This window comes from Camponotus vicinus, unplaced genomic scaffold, assembly GCF_025532165.1.
Source record: "Camponotus vicinus isolate PSW18456_S1 unplaced genomic scaffold, iyCamVici1.0 SCAF_12, whole genome shotgun sequence".
NCBI lineage: Eukaryota > Metazoa > Arthropoda > Insecta > Hymenoptera > Formicidae > Camponotus > Camponotus vicinus.
Window position 1 is genome coordinate 8110435 of NW_028141948.1, and position 24787 is coordinate 8135221.

At 37.4% G+C, this 24787-nt stretch overlaps 2 protein-coding genes across 5 annotated transcripts in view; one reads left to right on the top strand and one right to left on the bottom strand.

Annotated features, from left to right (window-relative positions):
• Positions 1-24787, top strand: part of Npf (neuropeptide F) — a 93513-nt gene that overhangs the window by 54158 nt on the left and 14568 nt on the right. Inside the window, exon 1 of one of the 3 annotated variants that reach the window (XM_083084029.1) lies at positions 24403-24419. The exons of the other annotated variants lie outside the window; for them this stretch is intronic. The gene's annotated coding sequence lies outside the window, so the exon portion shown is untranslated. Of the gene's footprint in view, positions 1-24402; positions 24420-24787 lie in introns of those variants that run through there. 3 annotated transcript variants of the gene reach the window in all.
• Positions 308-24557, bottom strand: Np (serine protease notopleural). 2 transcript variants are annotated; one of them, XM_083084024.1, is made up of 11 exons: positions 23773-24557; positions 19027-19135; positions 14040-14368; positions 11773-13258; positions 9653-9796; positions 7592-7738; positions 6545-6621; positions 6122-6222; positions 4518-4789; positions 4190-4344; positions 308-2982 (listed from the first exon to the last, which is right to left on the bottom strand). In XM_083084024.1, the coding sequence occupies exons 2-11, from the start codon at positions 19133-19135 to the stop codon at positions 2818-2820; spliced, it is 2985 nt and encodes a 994-aa protein (XP_082940150.1). In that variant the 5' UTR covers positions 23773-24557; the 3' UTR covers positions 308-2817. The 2 variants fall into 2 exon arrangements, with proteins under 2 accessions (XP_082940150.1, XP_082940151.1); XM_083084025.1 differs by lacking the exons at positions 19027-19135; positions 23773-24557 and adding an exon at positions 15206-15652.

The window sequence follows — 24787 nt, forward strand, 5'->3', positions numbered from 1 at the left end:
CGAGTCTATTGAATTTTAACTATATCTTGAAAGATGCTTGACGATTGATCAAGTGGCATTTATTATTGATATTTATTAGAGAAGGAAAATCGATTTTTTCGAGTGTGAGTTCAACAATTCTTGAACGTTAGCATCAGGAAAATTTATAACCGTCAAACCCTTTGCAATGTGTTTATCACTCTGTTATGTTTAAAAATACGAGAATATTTATTTTTATAGCTTATCTCTTATCGAGAGTTTCTCCTACTTATCTAGTATTTTATAATATCTAAAATACTACATACAAGTTTATAAAATATTAAATCCAATATGAAATCCATTAATTCTAATTCTATTTTGATTTTAAAATCTTCTTCCTTAATTCTTCTATTAATTAAATAATTTTAGATATACAGATTTTCTGAAAGAAACTTTCTTAGGTTTCCAATAAGGTTTCACTTTACATCTGAATGAAGTAAAAGGGAGAGGGGGAGAAAAGGGAAAGGGGAGAACTGAACCAATACCCGAATATTTTTGTATAACGTATACTTTAATGATGTCAAAATCAAAGTTTTCGTGCAACACTCGCGGCGTTGTATCGCGATCTCGTCTCATTATGAGTTTATCGAGCACTCCCGGTCTCTCGTTAAAGCGGCGAACTCAATTTTGCAAAATTTCAACCTTGGTTTACGCTGGCGCACAGCCAAGCAAGGGGCGTGGGCGTTTACGACGCGTGGGCGATGTTCGAAATCATCGACCCCCTCACTGCGCAAATATCAAACACCCACGCCATTGTTCGCGGAGATACAGAGGGTGGCGAGACGGGGAGCATAAAACACGCGGTAAATATGCAGTATCAGTAGAGGGAGAGAGAGGAGGAAAAAGGGGTGAACAAGAGACGTAACCCGCTCGAGCTCAAATACGCTTTTACGGAATGCGGATGATCGCTTTTAACGCTCGTCAATTGACTACAAAAGCGGACGGATAATGACAAGAGATGAAAAGCGGAAGGAGCCCGTCGCGCACATCAAACCACATCATACCACACATCAAACCACATGACATTACATCTCAATCCACGATCGATATCAAATATTTACAGATGCATCAAAATCGTGTTATTCCGATTGCAGTATCGCGCACTCGCACGTTTGTCGATACATTTTAATTAGTGAAAAACGCAACGCGAACGATATAATTTTATACATTTCGAGTATAATCGGTGCACACATAGAATCTCATTAAATTGTTGACGTGATCGTGAGCGATGAATGTTTTTGAATAATTAAAATGTTGACAAATATCATTTAAAAATATGCTACAGAATATGTCTATATAAATCGCATTTCTGGAACGAACGCGCGAATAAATTACACGCGCGTATTTGTCTCGTTGTCTATATGTAAAGTATACATAATATAATCTTCTATATCTTCTATATTCTTTCTATAGTTTTATTTTTCTTTATAAATTAAATTAAATAATATCTCTCCACATATCGCGATATAGATGCACTTATTCTCTTTCCGCTCTCGATTTACAGTCAAACTTATAATTACATCGAATATTTTTAAGATCGAAATGTACATGACGACTACTCGATCGTTCATGAACTTGAGAAAAGAAGATTAATGAGTACATTTTTTTACCTTTATCGTAGCATTATCAGTTCGTTTCTGCTTGAGACTAGACTCAAGTAACTACGAAGTGAAGTACTCATTGTAGAGAGAAAGAAAAAGAGAGATGGAATTCGCAAAAGGGAAATGCATTTTCCTACGGTTCTCCCGAGGATCAATCGAGATAACTGGATATTCATGGAACTTCGACGAATGCATTGAAATTCTCATCGGAATTCATTCGGAAAATTATTATGGAAATCTATAATAAGGTTCACGAGAGAGAGAGAGAGGAAATGCATGGGAATGATGCAATATGGAATTTTAAGTCGTAGTAATGATTCAAATACATTTTACCCTATTATTATACATTATTTATAGGACAATTAATAAATAATGTATTTATAAGAGCGTTCTAAAATAATCGAATGAAATCTAAATATGATAAATGTAAAATCGAATTTTTATCTAGTAATTTAGAGATTTTTTGATATAGAAATTGCACGATATAAATAAATAGGCAGGAGCTAAGATACCCATATATACGGATTGTCCTGCGTAGATGTTGCAATTTTTCTACATCTGAAATATATATTTAGAGGACTAAAAGATATAAAGTTCGTTCAATTTCATTCTTTGTCCATTTGCAGCCAAAGGCTGTAAATTCTAAGTAAAGCGCAAACAGCGGTTCCATTTTCTGTTCCTTCACTAAATAAACTTGTCGTCGAATTTTTATTCGGGAGAAGTCTGACATATATGATGAAGGGGATATAAAATCTTCTCGTCATAATATCATTTCTGTATTAAGGTTTAAAAAAAAAAGACTTAGATTTCGTCTTTCTACAAATGTTCTTTCACTTTTCTCGCTCGTTTCAATGCGCTCGACGTATTTTTCATTATTGTTTTTAAATTCATGCCTTCATCAGACGACATGGTTCGCCAGATTCCGAACTCGCATTCGTAATTGCCTCTTCAAGAATAGTCCTCGATTAGAGTTTCGAAGAGCTTTATTCGCGAGAAGTCGAATCGGTGGCGCCATACGTCGTCCGGTTTCGCAACACGTTGGGGATCTCTTATTTCTGTTCTTCCCCTTTTTGCACTAAATTACACTTGGCTCACAGCTCCGGCAGATGGTGCCGTTTGTCCGCTCGACGGTCGTCCCGAGTGTCCGAAGGAGTCGGCGCGGCACGAGAGCGCGAATTTTGAGCTTCCGTCGATGGGTTCAGAACTGCAGGATCTGATTGATCCACTCGCGAAACTCCGAGATGCGCGTGTAAACTCCTGGTTGATTGGGCGCAGCGCAACCGATTCCCCAGCTGATGATCCCGGCAAGAATCCACCGCTTGTCTCGCGCTCTTTGGATGACCATCGGACCACCGCTGTCGCCCTAGAGAGAGCAGAAGGTTCTAAGTTAGGATATGTTATTATAGCTACGAGCTATGTTAGTATAGCTACGAGCTTTCATGACAATAATGTAAGTCTCTCAGGCAATTATCACGTGTGTCTGAGAGATATCAAGATGTCAAAAGATGTCAAAAGAAAGATGTCAAAAGAAAAGAAAGATGTCAAACTTATATGAAAGTTATAATCTCGAGAGATATGTTTTAACAAAATTTTTAATGTGGCAATATATATAGGGTGTGCCTAAATTCGCGATAAATAGTTTAATGACAAATTCTTTGTAACATTTTAAGACGAAAAGTCTAATACGAAAATGTCGAGGCTATAATAGTTTTTATATGGGTGACAAAATGGCTAATGGTAAAAGTGCTTCCATGAATCGAATACTTTTGACACTGGAATTATTGTGAAAATATTCAAGAATTTCATAGCCTCGACATAGAATTTCATAGCCTCTCATTTTTTTATAGCCTCGACATTTTCGTATTAGACTTTTCGTCTTAAAATGTTACAAAGAATTTGTCATTAAAATATTTATCGCGAATTTAGGAACACCCTGTATATGTCAAAAAGATATGTAAATATGCATTATACTCTCTCTTATATAATTTCTATCATAAATCTTTTAATCAAAAAATTTGATTGAGAACATGATTGGTAAATTTTTAAGATAAAGAGTACAGTGTGGAATCATACGACACTTATCTTCGTGTTTTTATTTTCATCATTATGTTAACAGTTGTTTTCTTATTCATATGTTTAGAATTTAATCAACACTTTTTGCTGAGTATGTTCTTTCAGAATTTTAATCTTTTTATTCAGTTTGAATAAAATCAATATTTTTGGATCCCTTTAATCATTTGTATTTTTTTATAAAATTATGATTATTAAATTGATTATGATCATATATTGATTTAAAAAATAAAATCAATCGAACCAGTGATTTCTAAGGAAAAGACCGAAGAATATAATTTTACAAGAGAACATTTCAAAGGAGATTTGACGCTACTCTTATATATATTCAACATTATTTTTAAACTTTTATAAAAAAATTTACATGGTTTAAATATTCAGCAAATTCTTTATTTCTTTTTAAACTCTTTAATTCTTTATTTCTTAAAAAATAAAAAGAATTTTATAGTTATTTTAAAACCATCCATTTGCTAAATCTATGTAAAGCAAAGAATACTGACTTCGCAAGAGTCAAATCCACCGTTTCTCCAACCGGCGCAGATAAAAATGTGCGGAATGTGCTCGATGTAACCCGCATTTCTGTACATCGCTTCGCATACGGAGTTATTAATGACTGGTACCGCAACTTGCTGTAATACGGATGGCAGTGGTCCCTCTGCGAAAAAATAGAAAATAACGTCTTCAAGCATTTGCGCGTTGACGAAGAAAAAATTTACTTGATATGGCTCCCAATAAAAAATTGCTTTTTTTAAAGTAATCAAAAAATTTACAATTTTAATGTTAACGTCACAATTAACACACATGTTAATTATTTAAATGTACAAGTACCATCGTAAAGTCTGCCCCAGCCAGTAACATAGGCGGTGCGACCAACGTAAGTTTCATCATCGTCGGGCAAACAGATCGGCAAGACGTTCGGTTGGAAGGGTATAAGAGGCTCGTAGAATCTCAGAAGGGCAAGATCATATTCAAAAGTTCGCGCATCGAATTGCGGATGAGTCGCTACGATTTGTACTCTTCTTTCTTGATATCCGTATGGTTCGTCTTCGTTCGCCAGATCGTGCTCGCCGATTCTTAATAACAGATCGGCAGGTAGTACACTGCAAAATACACATTTCGCCATTAATTCTTCAGAAAATAAACTTCTCCATCTAAAGATAAAACACTATTAGCAATCTCGCTATATTTATATTTTAAATAATACTCTTATATTTTAAATAATATGAAGAAGTATACAAGGTGTTTAGATAAAAATGGATAATTTCTCATGGCATGATAAAATAGAGCAGATAAAAATAATCCCACAAATTCTTATCAATATTTTTCTACAAGCAATGCATCTCTTTCGAGCATTTATCTTTAAACTTAAAATTTGAGAAGCATTTTTCTTTCTACACACTTCGATATTATTGCACGTTATATATGTGTTTCTAAAATTCAAGAATTTCTAAGGTTGAAATTTTTAATGTACGTTTAATAGGATATTTCAATAAAGGATATTTATAAAAGATCATTTATAAAAGATATTTATGAAGGATATTTAATAAAGGATATTTACAAAGGATATTAGTATATTTCAATAAAGGTAAGCAATCTTTCGTGGACATGTAGAGCAAGTAAAAATAACTACATAAATTACTTTTTATCACTCTGTAGATTCAATGGTTTATAATAAGTATTTTTATGTTTAATAAAGGTTTTTAAAATAGCGTGGCAGATTTCTTGATATTACCTATATATGTGTATATATTTAGAAATATATTTTTAAAAATTTTTCCTACATCTTTTTTTAAAAAAGGATACTCTTGTTTTATTTCATCAAAACTAACTGTTTTCGAAAAAAAAAAACACATTTGATCGATGGAAAATAAATGATGATGATAAAAAAGGTGCATCATAGAAAAAAATTTTATAGGAATTTGTATAGTTATTTTTACCTGCTCTACATGTCCACAAAAGATTGCTTACCTTTATTGAAATATCCTGATATCCCTTATAAATATCCTTTATAAATATCCTTTATAAATATCTTTTATTGAAATAACCTAGTAAACGTATATTAAAAATTGTAATATTAGAAATTCTTAAATTCTAGAAAACACATGTATAACATGCACTAATATCGAAGTATTTTAGAAAGAATTTTGTAATTCTGATTCCTGATAACGATGCAAAGCTGTTTTACGATATCTTGTTCTACGATGCAGAAATCCACTGTCTGATAATCTTTATTCTTCTCCGCCTTTCAAATGTGTTAGATGAGAAAATGTACAGGCAAGGAAACAATCTTTTTTCATCGCGCGAAAAGATTACAGACGCGCGCTATCGCGAAAAGTCTCGCGAAACGTCCTGGGAAAAATGGCTGGCCAACATGAGAGCGAGGAAAAAATTGGATTATGAGCATCGCGCCAGCAAACACGATGTACACTCACCTTTCGACGCAGTGCGCTGCGGTAATAGCCCAGTTCTCGTTCAACAATGCGGCGCCGCATTTGTGCAGATACGTCTGCGATCGCCATTGACGTAACGAGATCTGCAAGGAAATCTGCCAATGTGAGAGACTCGTCGATCTACGCATTAATTCTTACACGTAATACGCGTGAGTGACTGTTATTTTCGTCGTGGAAGACGTTCTACTACTAGCATTATCATTACCTTCTTCTATATATTTAAAAAAAATCAATCACTACGACGATGGCTTTCGATCCGAATTTTTTTAATAATTTTTTTATTAATATTTAAATAGAATGTATAAGTAAAATTGTAAAAAAATCCTATCTCTCGTTTGGAGTATCTGTGCAAGAAATATAGGAAATTTTTGAACTATAATTGCGTGCAACTTTTTTAATGCTCACCTGCCAGGGCCACTTTCCGAAGGAGCTTCGGTCACCACCGACGATTCTGGCCTCCGGAAACAGCCTTCGTCCGCACACTGCAAGGATAAACATCGTCGAGTTCATACTCTTCAGTAAATTCGCGAGTTGGACGATCATGTTGAAGAACGGACGGGCTGTGTTCGTTCGACTGGATAAACGACGGTACCGTTGCGCGGATGCATCGCTCATTTAATTCTTTAGTCTCTACCCGCAGGCGGAATTGGGATACTTTCGTATCGACAATATTATGTGCGTAACGTTTACAACGTTCAATTGCGCACATCGCATTAATTACGGGAAATTACAGGTGTTTTGAATTTTATTTATGACTGTACGCCGCATCATTATTTAAATTAAACTATACACTAGCAGCGATGGCAGGCAACTTAGATGTAATGGTGTAAAAAGTGGTAAAGTATACGTTAGTTACTTGTAAATTATAGTGTTTGTTACACGTAATTTTAACTACTTAAGTAAAATATAAATAATAAGAATTATAGAGCGATTATAAAAATGGATTGATTCGCGAAATATGGCGATGGATGTAGGTGAAAAACAGCGGAATTAGCAGATTTGAGAACTTCTAACTGTTACATTGTAGTATCAATACATTTTATAAACAAGATAGTTGAAAAATTCGATACTAAATATTTTACTCGCAGCAGAATTTTATGTTGCTTATAAAATGCAATCGCTCTCTCAGGTTTGACAAGTTATCCTCCTCATCGAGCAAAAAGTCGGATATTGCGAGAGGAAGATGAAGACGTCGCTATCAAAAGTCGGATCATCTTTAAAGTTTAACTGGGGCAAAATCGAACGGAATAACGCGAATTCCGATAGTGACCCGAATGCGGTTCCGCATTTCACCGGTTATTTTGTTTTTAATCCCGAGACTAGTTCTAGTATAACGATTCGTTCCGGTCACCCAGTGTGGGAACGATCCAATTTCTTGCATTCGCTTCTGCATAATGCGCGTATGCTGTAACATTACATCGCGATCCGACCGTACAGTATTTAAGCATTAACCTTGTTTGTAGTCCGACATATTGAGAGTCTCCATCGGTACCGGAAGCTCCGTGTCAATCGTAATACCGGTAATCGTTGAAGGCAAAGTGGTCATCATCGGTTTCGTCGTGATGTCGGGACTGCTGGTGGTCTCTATTAACGGTTTGGCTAAAAAGAAACAAAGTATTTAAAAAATAATTAATTAATTAATTGTAAGAACAATATTTTCATCGTAGCGTCTTTTCTAATATATATTTAAAAAAATATATATATATACAGGGTGGCAGGGAAATTTTGACAGTTCCGAAGTGTGAAAGTAGATTGGCTCAAATTAAGAAGGAAGCTACTATACTATTTTGCGATATTCGCAATAATTAACGAAAAATTAATTAAAGAAGATCGACCAATGCGCGTGGCTCGGAGCACACCACGGCGAAGGCGGTCTGACTGTAACATAATGGCGGCGCGTGGCAAAGCGATGATTGGGGAGGGGAGGAGCCTTCGCCACGCGCTTACACACTCATCGCTCCTATATATATATATATATATATATATATATATATATATATATATACAGGGTAGGCCTTTTTAATCTTCGGACGTAAATATCTCGTATAGTAAGCAAGATGGAAAAAAATGTTTAAAATAAAAGTTTTTTTACTATAAGGGGGACATAAGATGGTGTCATTGATTTGACCTTGTGTAATCATTTGAAGGTCACGTAAAGGTTACCTTCAATTTTTTAAATGGAACTTGCTATTTTTCATTGCATATTCTTGTAGCTTATCTCGAGTGCTTTCCAAAACACTATAATTAAGTACCTTTTCGTTAAGTACTTTTTGAGTTATGAGGCTTGAAATAATTTCTTAATTTTACATAAACCGTAAAATATCTTGTAAAATATTCATTTTTCGATTATCTTACCTTAATACTTTTACGTACAAAATAATGAGAGGAATCAATTGGTGTAAAGAAAACACATAGTTATTTCGAAGAAAAAATATGTAATTTGCAATTAACAATTCCATATTTTTTCTTAAAAACAACTATGTGTTTTCTTTACACCAATTGATTCCTCTCATTATTTTGTACATAAAAGTATTGAGATAAGAATTAAGATAATCGAAAAATGAATATTTTACAAGATATTTTACGGTTTATGTAGAATTAAGAAATTATTTCAAGCCTCATAACTCAAAAAGTACTTAACGAAAATGTACTTAATTATAGTGTTTTGGAAAGCTCTTGAGATAAGCTATAAGAATATGTAATGAAAAATAGCAGGTTCCATTTAAAAAATTGAAGGTAACCTTTACATGACCTTCAAATGATTACACAAGGTCAAATCAATGACACCATCTTATGTCCCCCTCATAGTCAAAAAACTTTTGTTTTAAACATTTTTTTCCATCTTGCTTACTATACGAGATATTTACGTCCGAATATTAAAAAGGCCTACCCTGTATATATATATATATATATATATATGTATCTGAAATGATGCACTAAACTTTAGGAGCGTATTCTAGAGGTCAAAATAAGACTTTTTTTTCCTATGAACATGGGTCCGCAAATGAACCCCCCTCCGAGCTAGAGGCCCCTAAAGTTTGGGGAAAAAATTAAAAATTGGCTGTATTTCAGAAAAAAAAGGTTTTGACGTTACCTATCACCCTCTCTTGAGAGATAAATAAATTTGCGTTACGGGTGTTTGGTCAATTTCACACATTTTCCAATTTTAATTCGGAGGGAGGTTCATTTGCGGACCCATGTTCATAAGAAAAATAGTCTTATTTTGACCTCTAGAATACGCTCCTAAAGTTTAGTGCATCATTTCAGATATTCCCTGTATATATTATATTGTATATATTATTTTAAGAAGTTGTGAAGATTTTATCAAGTATAAATTCGTTCTTAGTACTAAAATCCAACGAGAGCTTTCAGTTGATTTCTTTAGTATGAATTGGAAGATATTTCCTCCAAGTTGTTGTTTGTTTGCGCGATTACGCCAACTCTTGAAATTTCTTCAATCGCGAGCAAACTCCGCGGAGAACGCTCGCAAAGGCTACAATTAATATATCTTACCAGAAGTCAAAGACTGTACAGTGGATTCCGCAACCGGTTCGGTCGTCGACTCTTGAGTCTGCGGTAACTTTTCGGTGGAAGGCGATTGAATCATTATCCAGCCGTCCGGAGTCGTTATCGGGGACCAATCAGTTTCCGCTTGCTCTGCGAAGCGAATAGACAAAATAGAGTCCAATTGTATTTTAATTCATCGTGAATTTACAAACTAAAGAATCAGAATTCTCGTTACATCTAAAGGACAAGATTGGAGGTGATTCATTGCGATAAAAATAATCCGCTCGAGAGTAAATTGATTTCAAGTTTGGCCGCAAGCTCGTCTTGAGGTATAAAAAATACACTAATAAATTCTTCCTTTAATCCGTGAACATTCGTTTCTCAGAATGCCTTAGTTTCGAGCAGATACGTTATGTTAATTTGAGGCAGTACGAACCGGTTTGATTCTCCGATTTGGGATGGTCGAGAGGAGAGCGAGTTTTCTCTTTCTTCGTCTCTTTCCCGGGAGGTAGCGAAGCGGAGCATATTTATTAGAAGATAATTCTCGCTTGCACGATGAGACGGATAGAGATACGTAAAGAAGGTGATTATGATCGCGTCGGCGGAGAACTCAAGAGATGGCCGGTTTGTAAACCGTTACGACGTTCCCAATGGTATATCATGATGCCGTGTTGTCGAAGCAACGGCGTGATCCTCTTTCAGGATCTAAGTAACCTTGATTCGCATCTATAATATTAGTTAAAATTTTTCTGCTATTTTTTAACTCAATTTTCAGTTTAATACTTATTTTCATATTTTAAGTAATTAGATAATTTTATAACTTTGTCGAAGATTCTTCTAAATCGGAATTATTCGTTCACAGCCTATATAAGGTGCAAGCTTAATTTCTGTATAAATTAAATCAATTGCGAAAATCTTTAGGATTCATAAACATGAGAAAATTAAGATTGAAAATAGGAGAAAAATTTTGACTTTGGTAAGCTCGACTTGTTGAAGCAGAATAAAATATTCGCAGGTGAACTATCGAGAACTAGAAAAAAATAAATATATGATGGATTATCTGTTTATGCATCTCGATGTATTCTAGTTTCGCGCTCTATATGCAATTACCGAGTTGCAATTATGCCATTTAAGGACGTGTGTCCGTTTCACTTGGACTTGACACGTGCCCAGCGACATTCGAGGGGAACCGGTTAAAACAGATTACGCCGAATCATTGACCTCATAAAAAAACGTGAATTTTTGAAGCAGATTAAACCCTTTTGCGTCATAAACGCGATATTAAAATCCGGAAGAGAAAGAGATGTGAATTTCGTTTTATTATCTCGAAATAAACAGATGTGTGAGACATGTTCAGAGCAAAAATGGACCAAGTTCATGAAAACCTTTTGATGCAAAATCACATATTTTTAATATAGACTTTTACAAATTATCAAGTTAGTCTTATTTTTTGCGTAAAATCATAAATGATACCCCAAAAAATAAGTCTTTGCTTAATCATTTATCCTGCAATAGATTTTTGCCACCGATGTCTTCATATATTATACTTTGATGTTTCATTACACTCAGCGATGCGCAATTGTGGATTTTAAATATGCTCCCTTCGTCGATCACTACCTTCGAAGAATTATTGGAAACGTGATTAGCAGCCTTATTCGTTCTGCGTCTGTATGTTAAATCGGTGAAAACGAAGAAAACGAACGTTCATTGTGTAATGCTATGCCCTTGTCAATAGGAAATGGTGATAGCGATTCACCTGGAACGCCGCATGCATCAAACGCTGAGAATAGCGAAAGCTCGGTGAGTTTGACGGATTGCTAGTAAATTTATAATAGTTGCTTTCGCCTTTTTCTTTCGATCGATGATATGATAAATAGTTAAAAAATTCAAAATTTTTCTCTTTTAAATATTTGTGAGAAGTAACGTAGAAAAATACAACAATTAATCTTAAGATTAATTCATAAATATTATAATTAAATATTAAATTAATTATTTAAAATTAAATATAAATTAAAATTAAAATCAATAATTTAATAATTAATAAAGTATTTAAATTAATAATTAAATTTAAGAACTCTTACGTCACAATTACCAGAAGAAAATTCGATGACATTTATTTTACTAACCTGATGATGTAGCCTCTGTCGACGTTGACGAGGATGTCTCCGGCGTCTTTGCGGTAACTTCATCAGAATTCGAACTCCACGTCACTAAGCCTGGGGAATAGGTAGTCAACGGGATCTCCTCGAGGGTGTGATTAACATTCTGACCCTTGGTAGGAGGCACGTAGGTCGAGGTGCTTTCGTTCCTAACGGTAAACGTGGATATCGAACTCGAGATACTCGTGGTGACTTCTACGATGCTGGATGACATATTTACAGGAATCTTCATCAAAGGTGTAGTCACTGGTTTTGTCGTGGTGGGTTTAGGCCTTGTAACATCGACCGTCGATCCAATGATCGACGACAACGACGGCTTCGTTCTCTCTGTAGTCGTCGTGGTGTTATTTTCATGTTCAGGTCTAGTAGTAGGCTTAGTTGTTGTGCTGGTAGTTTTAGTAGGTTTCGGTCTCGTCGTAGTCGAAAGCGATGGTATAGACGTCGTCGTTTTATGAGTCGTTGTTTTAGTTGTCGTCGGTCTGGTGGTGGTTGTCTTGATGGTCGATGTTTTCGTCGATGTTGTCGTCTTCAACGTCGTCCTCGGAGTCGTTGTTTTCGCGATAGTTTGATCCGGGCTTTTCGTCGTAGTGGAAATCTTTGGACTGCTTGCGCTTGTAGCTGTTGATGTTACGATAGTCGACGGTCTGGTTCCAATGGAGACTAAAGTACTCTCCGTGATGCTTGTGCTGGATGATCCGATGTTGCTGAAGGAGCCGGAGGTCGAGAGAGGTCTACTCGTCACTGGTACAGTAGTACCAAGACTGGAATTCGCGAGAGGCCTCGAAGAACTCGACGGTATTTTCGTCAGAGTAGTGGGTCTCTTCGTGGTCGTCACCGGACGTTTCGTTGCCACAGTGACAATCGTGGTGGCAGGTCTCTTGGTACTGTGAACAGTGCTAACGGGCTTTTTGATAGTTGTCTGAGTCAACGGTTTGGGCGACGTCGTGTTCCTCGGCGGGAATCTGGTCGAAGGTACCACTTGCTGCGTAGTCGTGAGGACGTTCTTCGTCGTAGTCGATTGAGGGATCGGTCTGCGAGTGGTCGAAGCCACTGGCTTCTGAGAGGTTTGCGTCGTCGGTTTCTGCACCGTTGTCGTCGAGACAGCGGGTTTCTTCGTGGTCGCTTTCGAAACCGTCGTGATGATCGCCAGTCTCGTTGCGTCTTCGCTGCTGGGCCGCAGAGTGGAAGTCGAAGTGTACGGTTTCGTAGGTTGCCTCGTCGTGCTTGGGGATATACTTGCTGGTCTAGTTACTGTACTGGCAGTGCTCTTTGACAATGCAGCTTCCGTGCTGGATCCAGCGCTTTGCACGGTTTGAAACGTGGTGAGACGAGTAGTCTGCGTAGTCATTTCGATCGTCGTGATTGCTGGCTTTTTTGTCGCCAATTTTGTCGTATTTCTCAGTGTACTCGCTAAAGTTTGCGTGCTTTGCGTACTCGAGATTACAGGTGTTGTCTATAAAATTATCGATACATTAAAATTATTGATAATTAATCTAGACAGTATGCAATATTATTTCTATACTATCTTTAAAAAAGCGACATCCTCACGAGCTGATTAGCTGATAAAGTTAATTTGTATTTTTTAATTAATTTTAATTTAATTAATTTTTTTTACAGCATTTCTGAGTAAAAGGAAATAAAACTTAACGTATGTTGAGTGATTCAAAAATTGTAAAATTTTTGTATTTTAAATTCATGTACATATATTTTGCTACATGTATGCTGATGATCAAGCACTTTAATGAGTAACTTTCTTTCTTGAATATATGAATCGATTGCGAGATTACGTGAGTTACTACTAGTTTATCTCGATGATCTCACGCAGAGAAAGTTATTATAATATCTGAATGAGAAATGAGGAAACATGATGTCTCACATTCTGCGTATTGTAATTCAAATTGTACTCTCACCGTTATATATTCGCTTTTTTAAAAATTGTTAAACCAAATTTTCTATATAATTAAATTAAATTGCAAATCGATTTTCCATCCTAAAAAATTTATAAGCGCGATTCAAATCAAGCGTCATCGAGAAGAATGTACGAATTATTCATTATCAGTCTATTTTATCTATATTAACTCCGCGGGGATGACTTGACAGAACAATTATTCTCGAGAGACGTTACTTCGATTCCATCGATTCGCCTCTAACAATTTCAAGCTGTCATACTACTCATCTCGCTGACACGGCGAGGCCGTCTAGCTGCTTCATTAGCAATCGCTACGTCTACTTGCCGTGGTTTGAGGAGCCTCTGTTGGTTTCCTCTCATCTGTCGGCTTTGGCCTCGCAAAGTACTCCGGGATGCTGTTGCTCGGGATGGGCTTGCGGGTCGTGATGAACGGCCTTGGAGGCGGCGGCAGCGGCCCATCGTCGATGCTATTGTCCTGCGGGAAGATGTCCGGCTCGTCGTCGATCTTGCAGCAGCTACCGAAGTAGAAGCGATCGATGCAGGTGCCGAGATGCGTGCCATTAGCCTTCGCGCAGGTAAACGCAAACATACACACGCCGGTCTCGCCACTCCTGCGTGACACGCAGGGCAAGTGCCTGATGTTTCTGCCCGTGCCTGCAAAGTGGAAGAAGAAAAAGAACGATCGTCATTACGTTCCTCGTGTTTGTCTCTACGACAAACTGATCAGAGTCCTCTGATCAGAATTCCTTATTCCTCAGTATTTCTCGATGCAATACGTTAGATAAGAGAGTATATCCTTAATATATTGCTATTAAAAGTTGATTTTTATCATTTTTATATAACGACTCATCTTAGTTTCTACAATACATATTTTTACAATTCTTGGTTTACATTCTCGCAAAAGATATACAGGGTGTCAGGGCAATCTCTTGCCAAAAAAAGCTCTTGTAGCTTACCTAAAATATCTAGTGAAATATTCATTTTTCGATTATCTTACCTTAATACTTTTATGTACAAAATAATGAGAGGAATCAATTGGTGTAAAGAAAACACATAATTGTTTCGAAGAAGAAATATTTAATTTGCAATTAACAATTATATTTTTTTTTCGAAACAATTATGTGTTTTCTTTACACCAATTGATTCCTCTCATTATTTTGTACATAAAAGTATTAAGGTAAGATAATCGAAAAATGAATATTTTACAGATATTTTATGGTTTATGTAAAAATTAAGAAATTATTTCAAGCCTCATAATTCGAAAAGTGCTCGATGAAAAAAATACTTCATTATAGTGTGTTTTGAAAAACTACAAGAGCTTTTTTTTGGGAAGAGATTACCCTGACACCCTGTATAATATTAATATTCTTCTTTATTTATTCTTCCTTTCTTCGTCGACTTTGTAAGAATAATTCACCGGAACTTTGTCTCATAACGATACGCGATTGTTTCAGACGATAGACATAGAATTCTTCCGTTCGGGAAGATTACCTCGCGAGCATTAAAGGCCTGCTTTATCGCGGGGAGAAGAATACGGGAATTGAAGCGTTACACGTGAAAATGCCTCGAGGAGAAATTTGCTCCGCGCCGTCAATGGCGATTAGATAAATGCTTCCGTGTTCCTTGATCTCCTTCGAAGAATGTATATCAACCCCCTCACCCGTTGTCTATAACTGTTCACTTGACGATACACATTCCCGGCCGTAACACTTCGCTCTCGTATCGTCAACCTATCCGCTTATAATTCTCTCTTAATGGTCTTGCCGTGCGTTCAACCGCGATCTCGCGGATGATGGAAGACGCGGGATGGCATAAACGGCGCATAATTGCGAAACGGAATCAAAAAGAAAATGCGGCGCAAGTATGACGGATAGCTTCGACTCGACGAAATTGTGATAAGCGCAAATATCAGCCGAATACGTGAGCTGATAACCGTAATATCCTATTAATATACCGTCCACACACAAAAGCTACTATACTTTATCGGTATTGTTTTCCGTAATTTGGTTTACAAGTTTGTAATAATATTATTTGGAGGGTCTTGAAGCACTTTTGCTAAAGAATAGAGAAGATCGTATGTATATACGTTATTAATTAGGATGTCAAGAATCTTCTATTTTAGCGCATTATGTCGACCGAGCGGAAAATGGATAAACAAACAGATGTCACATGTAAATTTAAAATGTCGGAAATATCAGAGACGTATAACGGAATGACAAGAGCCTGCTTTGACAATGATTCATACGGTCGTGCAATACAGTTAGCCGTGAAAGAGCAGCGCGCATCGCAGGAAGGTAAAGAAGCTCTCCACAAAATAAAACCTACGCTTTCAAAAAGTAGAAGGATTTTAAAATATCAGCAAGAGGTTTTTAGTATAATTATATAGAAGCTTCACGTAGCTAATGGACATCGTAGGGATAGTTTTACTTGCAAGATTGATTAATGTCTCAAGAAGCAAGAAAAAATAGCATCCATTAACGACGACTCGAACAAAAGTTGAGAGGAAACTCGTCCTTAGTTATGAAAGATTTCACGGGAATGTAAATCGTCTCGTAAAAGCCCAGGATTGGAATTCTTTCACAGCATCATGGTTTTCAAGCGACTGATTGTAAGCTAAACTCTAATACGTATACGGCGTATGGCGCATTTCATCGAAGAACGAATTGATGTCAGGCGAAGCGAAGCATCTCGGTACCGTTAAGTTTCAATGTATGAGCTAGTTGGCCGACCCAAAAGTGGGTCACAGTCATAGCCTAATGTAACAGCCCGTTTCCTTCTAAGACACCATCACAATCTCCTCCTCCCGCTTCCTCTCCGTCTTTTTCTTTCTCTCTCTCTCTTTCCCTCTTCCTCCTAGGTCTTCAATCCAACGAAATCACCGTATGCATTCCAGAGTGTCCCGGCTTGGCATGATTAAACGGCCATACCTGACCTGACATGCCTGGATGGACCAAACGGGTTCTTGGCATTCACTTGGAAAATCCGTGAATATCCGTGGTACACCGTGTATATCGCGCCAAAGAAAGTGACAGATCGTTTAGCGCGATGAACACGGGACTTTACATTGTTGAATAATGCTACGTAATATTTACATCAGCTTTAAATAATACTTCTTCTTCGTCCTTTTGTTCGATTCCGAACATGGCGATCTCTCTCTTTCATATATCTGTGTTGCGCACCAGATTATCACACGTATATGGGACCTACAGTTTAATGCCGATTCCGAACAGCTGTACATTAGAGAGATGTTCTTGGCAAGATTTCTCGATGGTTTGCCATTGCCTTCTGAGAGAGGAGCGAGCGTATACAATTTTTCGGTTCAACCGGGAATCGAACCCGGGGCCTTTGGCTTTGTAGACTAGTGCGCTGTCTATTGTGCCACGCTTCGCTCTTAATAATCGCTTCGCTTAAGTAATACTAGAGTAGAGAAAATAGAATTGTGACACTTGGACGACAGATTCGAAGTGCCATCCATAAAATTACACGTCCAAATGGAATTTGCTGATTAATTCGTTTCATTTGATTTGGTGAGCCGAACAACAACACAAATTCATAAACGACGGTCAAAGCCAACAGTTAGAATCAGCGCTTCAGAAACCGACGGGCCGTTAAACCGCCGTCGTTTTTCCGCGAATGTTTACTTTCTTTTGCGGACGCTTCTCGCAGCGAGTGAAAATCAAGCGTAAAATTGTTTGCGGTTCCAGCATTCGAACTACCAGGTCAGTCGGTCAGACCGCTCGCCCAAAAAGTCCTGCGCCGGTCATCCTTCCGCGTTGGGAATGCGTGCTAGCGGAAGTGACACGTTAGTTAGTCATCGGCATGAAAGAAAGTTGACGGCGCCTTTATGCGGCTGGCGGAATTTCAGCCGGCACACATGCTCGCATCGGGTATGCGTTGCCCGCCACCCACACAATCCTGCGCGAGGAATTTCACTCGCGCCGCGGTTCACATGGCAGGAAAGTGCTTTATCTGATATTCAGGAACGGAAGTTCCGCGCGGCAAACATGGAAGAAAAATCTGTCGTCGACAGTGATTTACATATCAATATTATAGTATTGCCAGAGACACGAAGTTGCGAGTTAGTCGCAACTTGATGCGAACGATATCTTAAAATTTCATAGGATTATAGAGGATAGTTTCAATACGCAGCGTTAATTAGGGGAATGACGATAAAATATAACGAGATCGTCATTCGCGGCTTCAATATTCGAAAAAACAAACGGATGATGGAAAAAATCTCTGCAAGCCACGTGGCCCGATGACCGTATGTGACCCACTTCTACAGAAAACTGACCAGTCCGCCCACGTTCCGTTCGAATACAAATTCAAGGTAGGTTCAATGTCGCTGCGCGACAGAGACAGGTAAGCGCTTACGCACACGCGTAGAAAATGATCGGACCTTGCTGTGCCGGTTACTGGTATTTGTGTACCGATCCGTTACTCAGCTGACACAGGAGGAAAATGCAACGAGCGTGAAAGAGTCAGAGCGAGACGAACGCTGATATATCGTAGGAATCAGTTTAAAATGCATGCTGCGTCCACAATATCTAAAATCAATATTTTCAATTGTAAATGCGCGCATCGAGATATTAATTCTGGAAAACTGAGAGAAATATGTCCGTAGAGAATTAATTTTCCTTGCACACACAATAAATTTTATATAAATTATATATTTTATATTAATTATAAATATAAATAAATACAAAATAAATATAATACACAAATATAAATGTTATAACTAAATATAAATATAAATATAATAATATATAAATATAAATATAAGTAAAAAAATAAATATAAATAAATTACTAAATAAATAAATTCCTATAAGAACAGAATATTTCATTAAATTGAACTCGATAAACATTGATATTTGCAATATTCACACTGCGCAAGATTTTCATCTAAGAACATCGTACATCTTGCAAAAATACCGTGCGAACTTTATATTCCCAGATATTGCCAAAAATATAGAGCAGTAATTTTAAGCGGCATCTTCATATTGTCCTGGATCGATAGCGGGTCTTGAGAAGCTTTGTAGCCATGTGAAAGAATGCAACGAATTTATTTCGGTTATACTCGCAGAATTATGGTCAATTAAAACTATTTATAATCGAAGATCGATCCGCCGGAGGCTCAATTTCCGTAAAACGACATAACGGTAATTTAATCAGCAAATTGCGATCATTGAATATCGCTTTAGACTCTCCAAACTATCCGGAAAATAGGCCCCCATAAACTATCGATGCTATCTGAAGGAAAACTATTGATACACTCTTCTCGCGAATAATAAAGCGATCTAAAGTACTTACTTCCCGGCAGAAATTGAGGAACATAGATCGGACTGGCGATAACAACGGTGTGGATCAACACGCTGCTGATGAAAACGACGAACCAAGCCTGTTTTCGCCGGTCACACATCTGAAACACAGACGAAAACAATCAGAAGTTAGAACGCTAAAACTTGATTTTTTAATATTAATTTCTTACGCTTATTTTTACATTTTCTTTGAAAAATAAACATAACTATGAGTAATAACGCAAAATAAAATTTTATAAAATTACAATGGCTCTCTTTATTTTCTCAATGTAATTAATGACTTACATTCCAAGCGTTTTAAATAAATTCAGACAGTATCGGCATTTATGATACGACATTTATAATGAGTCTAGGAACATTCCCACGAGATGAGAATAGACTGTCCGTTCGACTGGACATAATTACACTTGCAATTGCATTTAATTACAGCGAGATGCTACACTTTAACGTTCATTTTTTGCGGCACGACTCGCATAGAAACTGTCTAATTTTAATTCATCATCTAAATTTTGTTACTTTTAGTCACGCGATGATCCTTTTTCGCGACCACCATCATTTACATCTCTTACAATCACAGTTACAATTTCGGAACCGGATTAATTATTCCAAGATGTCAGAGTGATATTGAATCGCTTGACAAATTGCTTTCTTATTACACCGAAGGGCAGCTCATTCATCTTTCAACGACAAATAAAGCAAACAAATGTTCAACTGTGCATATCGTATGCACGACGCGAAGTGTAAAATGTTTTCGTGATGTAAAACTAGATGCTAGTATCACTTAATTAATTACGATTAATTGATGATTAAACACAATTTTCTTAATAACAGGAATGTTAAAAAATAAACGATAAACCGGATTGTTTATCGAGCGTGAAATTATATTCGGATTTAATTAGCTATTGATTTATATATTCTTGTAATATATCCATCAAACATGCTTGAAGCATGTGTTCAACATTATCTTCAACACACGATATAAATAAAAAATTAAATTAAAGGATACACACTCACATTTGTTTCATCAATACATTACTCTCGATCTTTTTCTAATTTTCCTAATTCAATTATCCGGAATTCTGACAAAAGGAAAAAAGTTCGGCAAGTTTACAGCTGATCGCGAACTGTATGATAAAGTATAATAATTTCAAGGTCTCGCTATGACAGTCGCTTTTTCTACAATTCAGTCTCAACAGAAGACAAATAGATTCCGTCAACGATTAGGTTGAGCGAAAAACGTTCATTTCACAGGCTTCATCGATTTGCCATCGATAAAACTGAAGAAGGATAAGAACCAAGTTGATTCGCCTTCAAATAGGAATATCGAGATTTTGTTTCCGATTTGTAGATCTAATTTTTGACACTTCGCATCTGTATCTTACGTCACTTCGAGGTACCAAGAACCATCAGGGAATTCAGTGACGATAACCATCATCGTACGATCGGCACCCGGAACCGGGTTACAGTTATTCGGAGGCAAGAATTTGGGTGTAACATCATACTTTGCCGAGATCCCACTGCGGCGATCAACAAAGCGATCCACGGGTGTACTCCTTATATTTAAATCGAAAAATTCATTCGATTATTATAACCACGAGTTTATCCTTTAATTTAAATCTATTAATTGATCTTATCTTAATATTTAATTTAAGTCTTCTAAGAAATTTTCGAACTATTTTTTGAGAAAAATATATTTCCTCCCCCATAAATATTTGTTATCTATATTTTTATTTTAGTTTGTGTAAAATTATTAATAATTTATATAAATAGAGTTTTTATAAATAACATTTTATAATATAATATTCTTTTTACGGGGAGACGAGAAGTTACAGAATTTACACAAGTTTACCGTCCGAGCGATTGTATCGAGAAGCGAGCGAATATTTCTACATTAAATCTCCGGTCATTTACTGGCGGAGAAGATGCAATGATTTCATTCAATGTACATCACTGCTTCATCTCGAGGAAGCGATAAAAAGCGTTACAGTTATACAGAGACAGGAATTCGGGTGAATGAAGCAACGAGCGAAAGAGCGTCGACGTGAGTTGCGTTAGCTTGTCGATGGTCAGGTCATCGATTCTTTCCCGGCTTCTAAAACGTTGGGCAACGGTTATCTTCGCTGGTCGACGCATTTCTAATTAGTATCTTTCTTTGCTCAAAGTACAAGCACTCGGCGCCCCTATTAATTGACGTGGGGTACATAATCTAACAGAGTGTCGACTCGCAATTGGCGATCGAATACACTCGATCGTTGGAGAAACGAATCGTTTTTCTCTTTCCACTTGCGTCAAATAATTTAGAATATTATCATGTTCTTTGTCGGTAAAAAACTGCTCGTAATTATACTTTATAAAATGGGAGAAACTGTTTTTGAATAATAATTAATTTCTTAATAATTAATTTCTTAATGATCTTCAATTAATTTAATGGTCACCGCGATGTTGCAGCGAGCTTAAAAGATGTAACGTAACATATTTGTAACATTACTTATTTATTTCGTACAGATAAATAATTTTTAGAAGATTCCTTTATTTTTATTTTATCAATCTTATTTTTATCAATTTTATTTAATCAATTATCATACGCGCGTCTTTTCACGCTAATGTAAGCGTCCTTTTTCTCCGCGCTTTTAGTGTATTAATTAGACTCTAACGTATTCACGAAATTGATGTTCTCTTTCGTTTGAGAAAAATGACGCGTCTTAATTGGCGGACGAAAGCGACTAGAACGCACGTGCGTACCACGTATATACGCATCGTAGGAATGGCTTTTGTCGTAAGCCAGCACTCGCTTAATAACGGTACCTGCCACTTTCATTTGTACTCGCGTATCTAATGCGAGGCGCACATGTGGGTTGGCGCCGAGATACGCTATGCGCGAATAAAATCCTACGCTCAATCCCTGGATCATTATCGTAGATTATTTCCCTTTAATGGATAACGCATTTACAGATATTACATGTGTACGGTAGCTTATGTAAAATTGGCTTGAACTTTGATTATGACGATGGGGTACCCTTCAGCTCTCATCCAAGAAAATTGTTTGAGAATTTTATGAAGGGAATTTTATTTAATATTGAATAAGTAATAATAATGAGACATACTATATATGTATGTGTGTGCCACAAAATTGGCTTGAACTTTGATTACGATGACGGTATCTGTCAACTTCTATCCAGGAACATCATCTAAGAATTTGTAAAACTATCCAGCTATTTATAAATCTACTATTTGAATCTCAATTGAGATCTCATATAAAGATTAAGATGTTTTTGAATCGAAAATTTGCTAGTTCTTTAATTTACATTTTCTCACGTTTATAAATTTTTAGGAGATTTATAAATAATTTTAAATAGATATATGTAAATAAGAATCGACTTCCTATTTTGTATCTCAAATAGACAATAAACGAACAAAGATTTCTCATTTAGAGAATTAAAAAAATTTTCGTATAAATTAGAAAAAATTTCAAAGGAAGCGTTGATTGTATTTAAAATATCAAAATATAAATTGAAATTTAATTAACGAAAATAGAAAAATGTTGGCTCGAATTATGTAATTCAAGGTTTCCTGATAATTCTAAATTACTACCCCGATATCGCTTTTAACAAATTACAAAAAAACATTCTGACAAACAATAGTGCGTCTTATCAGCGATAGTTCATATCGCCTTAAAAAAGCGTTTAAGAGCTATTTTGTTGAAATAAACACTCTGTTTCAAAGAATACCAGATTTTTTCTCGGCGAGAGCGCATGAATAATGCATGAAACCGCGTAAAATCGGAAACAGACGTTAGTTTACACACGTACAGGTATACGTATGGGTGCCCGGGTGCCACGTACGAATGAAATTCAGCTGAAACGAGTCAAGTATACCGCTATTCTAAAGACATGCGGTTGACTTCGACAACGGATCGGCAATATGTCCCGCTCGTCAATGTAGTACGTCACGGTAGTATATGAAATTCTGAATTGATTATTCGGCCAATAAACCGTGCTCATCAGGCGGATAATGAAATGAAGCCACTGTGTAATCTATCTATTCTTACATTTTTTTGCTTGGCTTAAGTTTAACTTAATCAAATAATAATTTGATTAAGTAATTTATTTATTTAATTTAATTTAATGTAATTTATTTATTTATCATTTTGTCCTTTTTGTTTATTATATAAACAAGATTTGTTATTTCATAAAATTAATTCAACTCTATAGCTTTCAAAGCTAATTTTGTATGCTTAATTACATAAAATCTTGTTGAAGCAATATTATTGGAGAAATACTATATTTGACAACTATAATTTTTTATAGATTTGTTGATCACTTCAAAGCTACATCTGCATTTTTAAAGAGATTAAGATAATATTTTAAGTCAGAATCTATTAAACTATAATAAAACTGTATTTATATATTCTTTTTGATTTGGGACAAGTTAAATTTCGTCTATCAATAATTACTGACTATTCGATCGCAGAAATGGAAAAGTATAAATCGCGCCGCTGTTGATCCCAAGGATCAAGGACGAGAGACCGCAGGAGAAACCACCTGTTCGCTCAAGTTCAGTATCCACCGTGAAACCCGCGGCAGCGCAGGAACCGCTTAATTATCCGCGAAAGTGCGTCGCCCTCCCCCTCCGGCAAAAACGATACCGACCGTTGCCTGTTGTAATCTCAGCGAAGGTCACCCGTACAAGAAAATACGACGCTTCTTCATATACCCGGGACCTTGAGACGTGAGCATACCTTGACTGACACTGCCGAGCTGCTGTTGCTTCTGCTTCTATCGCGTCTTTGCGTCTACAGTTCTTCTCAGACCTCGCGATGATGCATCGTCGCCTTCGAACGAAACAGTGTTTCGAGCCACCGAGTCAGATTTTCGCAATGTCCCACGCCAGATCACCTGGAGATCACCTGGAACGTCAGCCACCCAGGCCTGGCACTCCCGATCGCAACGGGCACCTGCGGCCACGTGGTCGAACCCTGTCGAGTGGTGGAGTCTCCGCGCCCGGCGCCTCCCCGTCTCATCTGTGACCCGGCAACCCCTTTGGGTTTAGAGAACGCCCTTCGAGCGACCTCGGGGCACCCGCGACAATCGGACCGGCTGCGAGAACCGCGACAGGATGAAAGAACGTGTAACCTCTCGGACTGGCAGCCGCCGGCTCGATCTGCTCGCCACGGCTGGCACCTATCTAACTGGTTTGCTCGGCTCACAACTTCTGGATCAACCGATCCCTCGATCCAGGTGGGACTCGCTCGCGGTCTCGCTCCCCCTGCACGAAGAATCGGCAGGCCACGACGACACGCATCGGTCGAGCGCGCGCGCGCTCGCTCGCGTCCTCGTGAGAGAGGAGCACAACAGCCCCCCCACGAGTTGGTGGGTAGGTAGATAGGTAGGTGAAGCCGAGTAGGCAGGTATAAACGACGGCAGGCTAAACTGCGGGACAGCCGCGGACGGTAGACCGTGTCGGGGTCGACGCTTTTCGTGACGACGGGGACTCTAGCGCGTATGGTCGGGCTCTCTCGAGGTGAGGTAGTGGCAATGACCGTTCTCTCCCGCGTTCTTCTTCGTTTCTCTCTCGCGCGATCTTCTTCTCTTCCTTCTCCTCGCCCCCTCTTTCTTCTACCTGTTGCGGAGATTCTGCCACCACCACCGTCACGACCACCACCATCACAAATAATCACCATAGTCAGTTTCCTTCTCCTGCTCATGTGTGTTGTCTTCCCTTACCCTGGCTGCTCTTCTCCCGTCTTCCCCACT

What these genes read in the sequence shown, in the direction of transcription:
- Np (XM_083084024.1), bottom strand. Translation starts at nt 19,135, where the DNA reads ATGTGTGACCGGCGAAAACAGGCTTGGTTCGTCGTTTTCATCAGCAGC. An exon ending in TCCTCAATTTCTGCCGGGAA is followed by an intron (nt 14,369 to 19,026) that starts GTAAGTACTTTA and finishes TCCACTTTGCAG; the next exon opens with GCACGGGCAGAAACATCAGG. An exon ending in GACAGAGGCTACATCATCAG is followed by an intron (nt 9,797 to 11,772) that starts GTTAGTAAAATA and finishes TTCGCTTCGCAG; the next exon opens with AGCAAGCGGAAACTGATTGG.